This window comes from Pleurodeles waltl, chromosome 3_1, assembly GCF_031143425.1.
Source record: "Pleurodeles waltl isolate 20211129_DDA chromosome 3_1, aPleWal1.hap1.20221129, whole genome shotgun sequence".
NCBI classification, from domain to species: Eukaryota; Metazoa; Chordata; class Amphibia; order Caudata; family Salamandridae; genus Pleurodeles; species Pleurodeles waltl.
The window spans coordinates 584,197,172-584,209,338 of NC_090440.1; the positions used below are offsets into that span (position 1 = coordinate 584,197,172).

General features: G+C 41.5%; 1 protein-coding gene across 2 annotated transcripts in view; it reads left to right on the forward strand.

Moving 5' to 3' along the window:
• LOC138284352 (SITS-binding protein-like) overlaps window positions 1–12,167 on the forward strand; it is a 948,640-nt gene that overhangs the window by 645,598 nt on the left and 290,875 nt on the right. For both annotated transcript variants that reach the window (XM_069223028.1, XM_069223029.1), the window contains exon 5: window positions 878–1,072. In XM_069223028.1, coding sequence (XP_069079129.1) covers window positions 878–1,072 — 195 coding nt within the window. The remainder of the gene's footprint in view (window positions 1–877; window positions 1,073–12,167) is intronic.

Sequence of the window (12,167 nt, forward strand, 5' to 3'; positions counted from 1 at the left end):
GCATGGCAGATCCGTACTTTTATGTATGGCCTGACCAGCAGGTTCTCAGACAATGATGTGTTGATTCTTTGTAATGTTTTTTTGTCTTCAACTGCTTCACTGTGGCTGGAGCTGCACTTTACCTTCACACGCATGAAGCTTCAATTCAGTACTTTGACAGCGACACACGTAGTACACACAAGCAGTTTGCTTGGAACATGGCAAACTCTCAGGGAGAGCACAATCGGTCTTTGGGTTACTCATCCCCCATCTCATCAGCAGCTGTAGCATCCTCCACTGCCTGAGGACCCGCCAATCACTATGACACACACAGAGCTGAATATTACACATTTTTATTCTTCTGCATGTAACTGTGAACTCAACATTCTAAACCAAGCTTTAACTGTATTCCGCTCTAACAACTACACCACTCTGCTACAAAGTCTATTCAGAGCCAAAAGGGTTCCATAATAAAACTTGCAAGGCACTAGAACTTGCAGACTTCCATCCCTGCTAACGAGAGAAGTAACATGGGAAACATAAATCAAATGTATCATACCTACGCTTCTGGCAGTGGTGGAAGGGCTTTTTAAAGTGTATACAGTGAAATGCCTTACTCAATCTCAGGACGCAAATCAAGTGGCAATATTACTCCTCGGTCATAAGTAATTCACTTCTAGTACTAATTCAACTTTCAGTAATATTGTGTCTGCCAATTTTCATAACCTTCTGTTTCAATTTGATTATATTATCAAAAATGTTTCTAACATGCATTGACTTAAGGCAAACTAATGTTATATAACTGTCATTGTTGTTTCAAGTTTTTTTACTTAGATTTTACTTTTTGTTATTGGTTATTACAAGTAGCTTTTAAATAATTTCTCTTTCTTTATCGTAGGACCACACACCCGCCAGGAGCAAAAGAAAAAGCACACGGCAGGCCGGGAATATTTTTTCAGTCATTCAGCAGCTAAGACTTTCCATAACAGTATCTCCTTACATGAGTGTTAACTCAAAGCAATTTCTAACATTTCTGGAAGAAGGCAAAGAAGACTTTTGGCTAGGTCTTCATTCAGAATCAAATGGATATCTGGTATGTCTATATTTCTGTATTTTGACTAGATAACTTTGTCGCTAAGTCACGTTGAAATAAAACTTGAATAAGCCGAAACCGTTTTTTCTTTTCTCAATACTCTCTCTTTTTCCTCTTCCATACACGTATTTCTAAGTCTATTCCACATACAAGTCAATTCATTTTAAAAAGATACTACTCACCCCATACAAAATAAAAAGAAAATACCTTCCATTCTAGTCTAAAAGTTCTTCTTATATTTATAAAATATAAGATCAGTTTAACTAACCATAATTGTTCTTCTATTTATACATTTCATAAAATATTACTGTTGTTAATTGTTTTTGCTGGCTAAAAACCTGCTGATTAAAGAATTTTTTAGTCATAGCCACAGGTTTTCCTATAAATTGCATCGATTTCCCACTCTCCTCATCTTATGTATGCAATTCTAAGCATGTTTGACAGTGACACACGTAGTACACACAAGCAGTTTGCTTGGACCATGGCAAACTCTCTGGGAGAGCACAATTGGTCTTTGGGTATATTAAAGATTTCTAATAACTTTTCTTTAAGATAGGTTATACATTTATTTACAATTAAATTAGTACTCCGGAGCTAAAAATACTTTCCTGGATACTGTGCGGAGGCCCTGTAGGCCAGCGAAAACATATTTTAAGTTCATACTAATTGATGAGCTTGCAATAGGTCAGGCATAAAAACTTTGTTAATCTGGTATGCAGGATATAGTCAGAAGGTTTAAAGCAGGTGATCACTGCTCCTCTGCAGGACTGTATTCCACTCTGATTAAATGCTGCTTTTAAGAGAGGTTTATGCTCATTCAGTAGGCCATTACAGATGCAGATCAGATGAGTAATGTCTTCCAGTCCACAGCCACAGAGCCTGCACTGGGGAATTGTTGCAGTACGTTTCCATGGGGGTTGGTAGACACCGCCAGGAATAAGGTCAAATCAACATTTAATAAAAAGATCCTTCTCAACTTTTGACCACCCGCCCTCCAGATATGGCTGATATTTCAGGAGTTTATACTAATTTATTACTATCCAAGAGTGCGACCTGGCTGCTAACAGGTTCTTATCCATTAATACTGATCTCTTCTTCGCTGTTCGGTTTAAGATTTTTTTAAATGCATATTAAGAAAGGTTTAAGTCCCATAGTTCCCGTACTTTCAAATCTTCTAATGCCTGATCTAGGTACTGTCTGGATTTGGCTGTAGGATTCAAACTAATCTCCTTCCAAATCGCCTGGCAGAATTGATTACCCTTTGATAGCTGTAGGTGTTTCCAGGTTTTAACAAAGCTACATTCCCTTGCTCTATTTTGGTTTAAATAACCAAACTCCAGTCTGATTTGAGCTTGGGAAGTATACCCTGGTAATTGAAATAGAGACCTAAATATGTTTCCAATTATACCATTTAGGATGCCCACGCAGAGCTTCGCTACCGTACCCTATAGTCGAATTTACTTTAGCTGCCACAACTTGTAGCAGGGGACAGATGTTAGGGCTGCTTAGCAACTTTTTCAGAGTGTGAAAGGCAAGCAGTAGAACATTTCCTTTCCTATATACATCCTGCTTCTGAGGGAGAAATGAACCCTGGTTATCAAACAGTATGCCCAGGTATCAATAGTGATTGACTCGTTCTAAGACTCCCCTTTGTGTATGCCATTTTTTATCTCTAAGGGTTTTTTTACTGACTTCCATCACTTTGTTTTTTTTCTGATTGATTTACATTCCGCTCTGTTTTGCATATTCGATTAAATTGACGATGAGCTGTCGTAGTCCTACTTTAGTTTGGCTCAGAAGTACTACATCGTCAGCGTATAGCAAATTAGAGATAAACATGTCACCAACCTTAGGTGAGTGCTCGTTCGCCTTATTAAGCTTAATGGTCAAATCTGATAGATAGAGATTGAAAAGATACGGTGCCAGCACGCAACCCTGTTTCAGACCTTGTTTTATCTCAATTTTTCTTGAGAGGAAAGATCCGTCCCCTATTTTTACTCTGATCCATGTATCAGTATATAAATGCTGAATGGCCTTTAACAATTTCTCTGGTATGCCCCAGGCTGCTAGTATTTCCCATAAAAGGCTTTGCTGTACCAAATCAAAAGCTGATTTGAAGTCTACAAAACACAAATACAAAGGTTTACTTTTTTGTTTGCATGTGTCAATGACAATGGAAAGAGTTAAGATGCTTGTAGCCGTTCCTGGGCCAGTTGCAAAGTCTGTCTGATTGGGGGGAATAATATTTTTGTCAGTTGCCCAGCTGCAGAGATGTTCCAGTAATAGCCCAGCATAGTATTTAGCCTCTGCATCCATTAAGGTAATCAATCGGTAATTCTCAGGATGAACTGTATTACCTCCTTTAAATATTGGATGGATGATAGCCCCTTTCCAAGATTTTGGAATGCATCCTGATTCTATACAGTGGTTGTAAATCGAGACCAGTTTTTCACCCCAAAAGGCCAGGTTTGTTTTAAATAATGCGTTAGGGATCCCATTTGGACCTGGAGCCACCATGCTTCTGCTGTTCTTTATTGAATTCACAACTTCCGACATCGAGAAGGTTAAATTTGCGGATTCCTTTTGGAGAGTTGGGGACTCTGATAAAACTCCTTCTTGGCTTAACTCATTTGTTATCTCATCTGAATTTTTAGTGTCTTTCTTATGTTCACCAAAATGGTGAGTTAGGTAATCGGACCATGTGGATTCTGCAATATTGGAGCTAGTCAAGGTCATTGGGGCTTTGTTCAGTTCATTAACCATTTTCCAGAATCCATGTGCATTTGATTTTTTACTCAGAAATAAAGCCCTTGCCCAAAAGTCATGAATATTCTGTAATTTATCATCCCATATTTGTTTCCGATAGATTTTATTTACGTTTTTTAAGTCAGCCTTATTATAACAGCCAGTTGGGTTTTTCTTATACAGCCTTAAGAATCTATTTTGTTGTCTTCTTAGTTTGGTTGTATGAGCTGAAATGTTTATATTCTTTTTTGTTTTTACTCACCCCTGGTTTGATAAGTCTTTTGTGGTCTTTCTATGAGGAGATCAACTGCAAATCTGTCAAGGATTATTAACCAGACGATTATTGGGTCATTGTAGTGACATCCCTTGATGTGGTTGGGGCAGGGTTAAATATGGGAAGCCATAGCCAATCTACAGACATTGTTGACCATGGTCGCTTTTATCTGACTTTATAATCTGATACTTAGTAATAAATGTAAGTAGGGATAAAGAGGCCACAGTGTTATCGATTGTTGCTTGAGTCCCAGTGGCATAGCAAGTAGTCACCGGCAGAGTATCTTGTGGAACCTTCCTGTTTAGGAGTCTGAGCCCGAGGACCTCAAGATCTTTTACTAAGGAAAGCACCATAGTGTCAGGTTTACCTTGCTCTCGTGACCCCAGGGATTGCTGCGGTACTGCCCACAGCTGATTTTGCAAGATGGTTTGTGCATCCCTTTCAAAAGGATTTAGTCATTTCATATTAAAGTCCCCAGCTACTAGAAACTCCGGGGATGCTAGATCCTGATAGGCAGTTAATATTGTGTCTATCGGTTTGGAGCTTATGTGTTTTCTGGAGCATGCATCTGAATGGATGTAGACATTAATTAGCAAAAGTGAGTTGGAAAGCTCTTTGTTCCATCCGTCTAATTTCACTAACAGAAACTCTTAATTTTCCTCATTTACTTGTGTGCATGATATATTTAGACCTGCTGAAATAAAGATTGCTAGTCCCCCTCTTGGGTGGCCAAACCTTTTTCCCTAATTGCTGGGGAGAAAAAAGCTATGAATCCATCAATTGCAAATGGATTGGTAGCCCAAGTCTCCTGTAAGAAGATAATTTGAATTTTTTTAATAGACTAGTCAGGTCTTTGTGTTGGATATTTGATTTCAATTCTGTTTATATTCCAACAACAGACTTGGAGGGGTTTTTCGTCGGGAGTTACCAACTTAGAGTGTGCTCGGCTATTCGGAAGTCACTGACGATTTTCTTGGTGAATTACATCTGACAGCCACCCTAGATCTAGCTGCTGTGAGGTATGAATATTGGATCCTTTGTGCCCCGTAAATTGATCATCGGTACCGTGGGTCCCGATTGCAGATATAAGGACTGAAAAAGGTTTATTTAAGTCTTTTGATTTATTTAATTTGGGCATATTATTTTGGGCCTCAGGAGGGTAGGGATAACCTATTTGTTGGGGTATGCTAAATTTAATTCCCCATTTTAAAAAGGAACTTTTTTCTTTTACGACTGTACTTGGCACTTGTGATGTCCTCCAAGTTACCAGGGTTGATTTGTTAAGTTTGCCTTCATTGCGTTTATCCCCTGATAGGAATTCTATAGAAACAATATCAGTAGACTTTATATCTTTAAGGGCCGGAATAACTTGTAAAAGCTTTAGTATAATTCCTCGATTCAGAATATCATATGGGCCCCTAGATTGATATTGTGGTTCCAGAATTAGTTGTTTGCAATCTACAGGTGAAACGAAGTCGGGATTTCTTATAGAATTGTCCTGTTCTCCCATATTGGGCTGTCTTATTGTGATTTGTTACTTGTACCCGTGGCACAGAGTCTTCATCTGGCTGTCCTGGATTTGATACATTTGGCCTCGCAACTAATCTATGTGGGGGCTCTGCCTCCGAGAGTCGTCTGGGAGATTCCACTATACCCTTTGCCCCTAATCTCACCCTTTCCAACTGTTTGATGGCAGACCCTCTTCCTTTTTTTACATGAATCTGATCTGTTTGGGCCCCTGTTTGAGCCCCTTGACGTTCAGCATGTTCGGAATTGGTAACTGTAATAGCTATACACTTGTTGTCAAATGACCTCCTGTGGATTACTGAAATAGTACTCGGTTCAGCCTTCACCTCCCATTGATGTGGTTTTGAATTCTGTGATTCCTGCTTGGTTGGATCTGTATCGTTTAAGTTTAGCGAATCTTGTTGGACCATGTTTTTTGTTTTCTCCTCATTGGAGTTTGATTCATTCTGCTCCCTATAGTTTTGGTGAATGGGCCCCCTCTTTTTTGTGTTAAATAGTAGGAACAACTTGTTCGTCATTGGGCTGCTCTTTTTATTTTTATTTTGGTCATAAGACATTAATATTCAATTTCCTATGTCTGGGGCTAGAGAGGAGTTCACATTAGTAGTAGGGGGGCCATTAAGACACTCTCTTTTTTATTTCTTGCTTTCCATTGTTTTTTTTTGTTCTTTTTGTGGGATGCTTTACTAAATGTAGCGGATGCACCACAAATTTAGGGGTGGGGGGAGGGAGTGTATTTATTTGAATTTCAGACTGACGCCCTTCCTCCTTCTCAGGGGATTTTAATGGACATACAATTTCACTGATTGCTCCCTCCTGCCCGCACCCTGGTTCTCAGGGCAGTAAGTTACTATGTTGCCCATGTTCCTCTTTAGACCAGCCTCCTCCTGTTGTTGGGAAGGTTCTTGGGCTACAAATCCACCACCTGTTATCATATTTATACACACCTTAAGGTTTGTTATCATTGAATTTGAAGCCTCTGGGAGTGTGACCAGCTTGTTGATTAAGGGCTCATAGGTGCAGTCTGTTATTGTCATCTCTGCAAAGTTCTGAGCTCGGTTTATAAGGCTGTTTAAGCTAGCCAGCTTCTGATCTATCCCTGCCACTGATTTTGCCTTGGCATTCAGTGCATCCACCTGGACGTCCATTTTTGATGACTGATAAGACAGGGCGTTGAGAGTTAGTTGCGATGTCTTAAAGAAGATATCCCAGGTCCAGTTGGTTTTGGGTGTTTCGTGAAGACAGTATGTTCTCAATTACTGCCTCCTTAGATTCAGAATCATCTGTTTGTGTTTTTGATATGACAGAGGAATTTGAGGGTCTATCTTCAAGGGCAGAGGTGTCCAGTTGAGCGTCTGAGGTAGCAGCTTGCTCTTCATGTGGATTACCCACCATATCTTCCATCACTGGTCCTTTAAGGACGTGTACCATCAAGCTCAAATCCAATTGTAGATGAGAATGAGAACTAGGATTTAAATTTAATGAGCCTAGTTTATTAATATTGTCTGAAGTGTGAGTAATTTCTAGAATTAAGTTTTCCTTCCGCTCTTGGCCAGCCTCCTTTGGGCCCATGCGGATAGTCGTGGCATGGAGTCCATACCTCTTTTAATAATTACATTTACCTCAAAGGGAGGTTGGATCTCTATTTGTCGATGCTCATTCAGGGTTTCCAGAGATGGACAGTTGGAGGCAACTGGGGACGGTGATGATGACTGGAAGGTTAGTAGATCTAAGTCGCTGATTGAGCCCCAGGCATTTTCTTTAGGTTTATCGTCTGTCAGAATTGTAATATTACCAAGGGCAGATTTTTTGGTCACCCCCTCCTCCTTGAGCCCCCTTATGTCACCTTGCTCATATAGCAAACAGCTTTCACTTTTTATAGGGGAAATTGGCTGGGGTAAAACCACAGAGCAGTTAGGCATGGTGAGAATCGCATCCACGGGATCCTTCAAGAAATCAAATTTATGGGGGACGTTCGTCGATTTCTCAAACCTTTGAAAATAGGGAGATATTGGAGGGATTAAAGACTGTTGCTCATGCTTCATTTTTGGTTTTTGTTTTAGTATTGATGGCAGAGATGAGGGTTTATTGTACGTCTTAGTCCTCTTAGTTTGTGGCTGAATAGCCCTTTCTTTCCCAGATCGCATCTTCAGCAGCCCAGAGGTTTTTCTTCTCCTTGTTTATATTTAATAATGCACCGCCACACCTCGATGTTGAGGGGCACGAGCACGCATGATCCTCCTCTGCTATTGGGGGATCCTCCTGAGACCGGTAAGGATTGAAAGGCTAAGGGGTCCCACTGAGTCCGGATAGGGCTTTCACTGGTTTCCAGATAACCCTTTGAACTGGCTATGTGGACGCGCTGCCACACCTCAACTATTGAGGGGCACGAGCATGCGCAAACTTCCTCTGTCTCCTCCTGAATCTTGCCGGGCCCACTGGAGAATCCATTGTATATGTGCTCTAGATCTGGGCACCCTGAGGGCTGGCCTAGCTGATTCTGTTACGCCTGGTGGACCTACTAGGACACTTGGGCACTTGACAGCTTGATAATTCGGCATTTGGCGGCTTTGCAACTTGACACAGAGTATGGCGAGCGTGTCTCATTTATTCCCCGCAAGATGTACCCAGACCTGGCTGAGCCGCTTCTGTGGAGGCCTCGACTCACCCTTGGTGGCAGTCGCCTAAGACTGGCGCACTAGCCGTGCTTGAAGACACTGCCCTGTGTTCAGCTTGTTCTGCTTATCCTGATCGTAGGTAACACTGATGTGCGCAGCCTCCTCCAAAGAGGCCCACAATGCAAGGGGGCCCGCTGCAGGGGCTCCTGACCGGGATGACGGGGGGCAGTCTGAGAGCAACTACCTGGCTTCTTGATCCGCAACTTCATGGGTGCAAGAGCACAGAAGCAGTACAGTGAAGCCATCAGCCAAGCCTCAGTCGCTCAGATCTAGTAATTGCGGGTCCGGCCGGAGATGCTTCAGGCCAGCAGATGCAGTGGCAGTGCAGAAAGAGCCCGAGGAGTCCAAAGCTGCGGAGGCTGGTGGGGCCAATGAACGGCGGTCGGGCAGCCCTCACGGCAGGAGTGGCGCAAAAAGGCGACCCACAACCAAGCCTCCTGGCTGCTCGAATCCAATTACTGCAGTGATACCATGGCCCGGCTCTGCTTCTGGCCGACGATGCTTGCACCAGGCAGCAGGCATCAACCGAAGCTGCCCAAATCCCTCGCTGCATGCTGCTCGGCTGTCTGCTCTCAGCTGCGCTGAATCTCACCGGTCGCGTCCCAATGTCCCCGCGTTACGTCGTAGTCTGTCCTCTCCTTCCAGACTTCCTTCACATACATTTGTGAAAGAGGGGCCATTGTGAGCCATTACTCATAAATTCTAATTCATAATTTTACTTTGATATTAACACTACAAAATTCAAAACAATTGACCATTCAGACCAGTTAAATAAACAACATGTGATATAGGGAGTCAAAATGAGACTTGTTTTTTAAGTCACGGAACTACAGCAAGATTAATGGATAGCCATAAACAGTAGAATGAACACCTCTGCAGCATGCCTGTGTACTAGTCTCTCTTTTGTTCATATTGTACTTCACTGTTTTGAATCTCGAACTATCCAGCTCCAGTTTTCACCCAAAGTTTTGTAAGAGCATATAGCAGACGATTACTATGCATATGACTGTACACTTTATGACAAGACTAGTCTTGCTGGGTCCCACAAAAATGTAACTCATGCACATGTAGCTACCTTACCATGAACCAAACCAGTAAAATACACTAGTGTTTATTTGGAGGAATGCCAATTCTCATTATGAATTATCCAAAGATTTGGGTGGGATATTCATTTGAAGCAAATGGAAAATGGCTGGAAGTACTTGCATCTACAAGTTGCATGATGGTGAATAGATGGTTCCCATCAGTGTACTACACAGAAGTAATGGTCTGCTGAAACTGAAATGGATAGGCTTAAGCGACTAGAGCTGTGCCCACACCATGTGTTTTTTCCTAAGAAAAAGACTGCTACACATGATTGTACGGGCATCATTTAGAGTGTCAGTATTCCACACAGAGTGGTAATTTCAGGTGGAATTTTACCACTTGCCACTTGCATTTTTGAATAACATAGAATCTCTGGACCCAGAAAAACAGGGCCTGCAAAATCCATACCTGGTAATCCCAGGCATGCAAACTCCAAACCATGAGTCACCAGACCTAGTTTCAAAGTTTGCAGATGTGCTCCCAGTGAAACCACTATGGTGGGTAGGGCAGGTGCTGCGGGCAGGAGCACAGCCTTTCCCATGCCCAACACACAGAATAACAGGAGAGTACATTTCTCTCTAAGTTGGGGACGAGCGGTTTCTCCATTAGGTCTTAGGAGCTGCGTCCCACTGAAATTCCTACACATTCATGCACAAATATTCATCAGATAAATTTATTTAGAGATACAATCATATCTGTACAACAAATCAATGTATTTTAATCTGGGATGTCTGTCCAGGCTGCCTGTCTTGCCTCATTCTAAAGCAGGAGACCAAAGCCAATCAGTAGATCAACATTCTGCAATGTGACACACAACGCAAGGCTTACTGTTCTAAAGCCCTTCATTGCCATTGTAGTATGTGGTGTTATCCACTATAGGCCAGTGATGCTTTCAGCATCATGGTTTCGAGGGCCTGAGTGTCCATCCCTGTGTGAGGGCAGCCGTCCATCATTCATTGGCATAGATCCCACCCTTTCCCATTTGTCACACGTAGGAGTGGTTGCAAGCACATGTAACTTGGTGTCTTGTCCCTTGGTAATGGTAAGTGTTATAATGCCAATCTAGTATTATGTATACTGTGCTGAAACCTCAGGTCACGCTCACCTCCCCCACTGTGACACCTCAGGCCCTTGCTGCATGCCTCTGGCTCCATTAGAAGTAGAACTGCTGTATTTGTTCCCCAGTGAAATTGATCCAAAAAACGAGCAGCATTTTGTCCCTTTGCTAATTTGATCCAAAGTCAAGCGCAAAGGGAGACAGTTATCTGCTGTATGGTGACAAAACTGGACTTCTCTTCATGGCCTTAAATTAATGTCAAAATCATGTGTTGTTTTATGAGCAATGAATTTTAAAAACGTTGTCAATGGATGCCAGTGATTTAGTTGCGCTTTTATTTTATATGTTTTACTTAATCTTGCATTCTCCAAGAATGTTAGCTATTTTATCTTATTGTATTTCTGTATTTTGTTCTGTGCATCTTATTGCTCTTCCATAGTGCATATTTTGAGCAGTGCTAGGTGTTTATTAGGGGCTTTTGTTGAGAGTTCTGATGCTCAGGCTGAAGCCAAAGGAAAGTACCTGTCAGTGAGTTGTCCTTTCTGCAGATCACACATAACTATCGTCATGTATTCCATTTGCAATTCAAATTCTGTTGAAATGTGTGTGAAGGGGGGTACTTACAAAGCTAAGAAAAGAGGATATACATTGCGTAAATGTGAGTGAGTGCAGTGTATGTTTAGAAGTAGTGAAGTGAGGGAGATGCGAGAAAGTGTATTCTGGTAAGAGTGAAAACATGGTTCTGAGGAGGAAAAAGAGGCAGTTGAAGATAGGCAGATTGAAAAGATATGCAGAGAAAAAAGAGATGCATATCTAACATAAATCACACATAGCTGAAGACTAAAACACCTTCCATAGCCGTCAATACTATTTAATTCACAGAATCACAATTTGAGAACTGAAACTTTTTCAATGTTAATTATTATTGTTGTTACTCATTTATCTTAAACCTGTGAACAACCATTGACAAAGCCACTCATACTAACAGGTTTTAGGTGTATGTCAGTTGTTGTGTTATATATCTGGATGTAATTACATTTCAGGGAGAAACCAAAATACTGGTCAGGTGGCACACAATGGGAATCACAGAATTCTTTTTTACATGTTCCCTTTTAGAGAGACCCCACTTTTTTCATCCTACTTAAAGACTTGTCTGTAAATGTTTCCATATGACTGCTTGCAGCCAGCAGCTGTGGGTGCTTCCCGAAGCCTGATTAGAGCAGTTCTTCCAAAGCTGATGCCACATGCAATGCAAAATACTGAGCAAGCACACACTTTAAAGGGCTGAAGTTGTTGCGCTGTACAGTTTGCACATTACTGTTGAACATATTACTACAGTAAGATGTTTCACAGTTTTTAATGTGTTGAATGTTTCAAGACTGTACATTCCCACTGCTTCTTCATTTCTATCCCCCAAACCCATGCCAAGAAGAAATCACAGGATAGCAGACAGTGAATGATAATATTTTCTACCTCATCTGGGCAGTCTGAACAAATCAACATATTTGTGCCTAAAATCATGGAAATATGCATGAAAACAGACCTGGTGTTCCAGAGTTCATGCTGTTATTCCCTACTCCGGGGACAAAACTCGGAATACCCAGAATTTGGTGTGGGGATACCAACTGGAACTGTAGATTGTAGCTCCCACTCAGTATCCCCAAAGCATATTCAGGTTAACTCGTCATGAGGGCCTATGGCTTGTTAATGGGTATTACAGAAATAAAT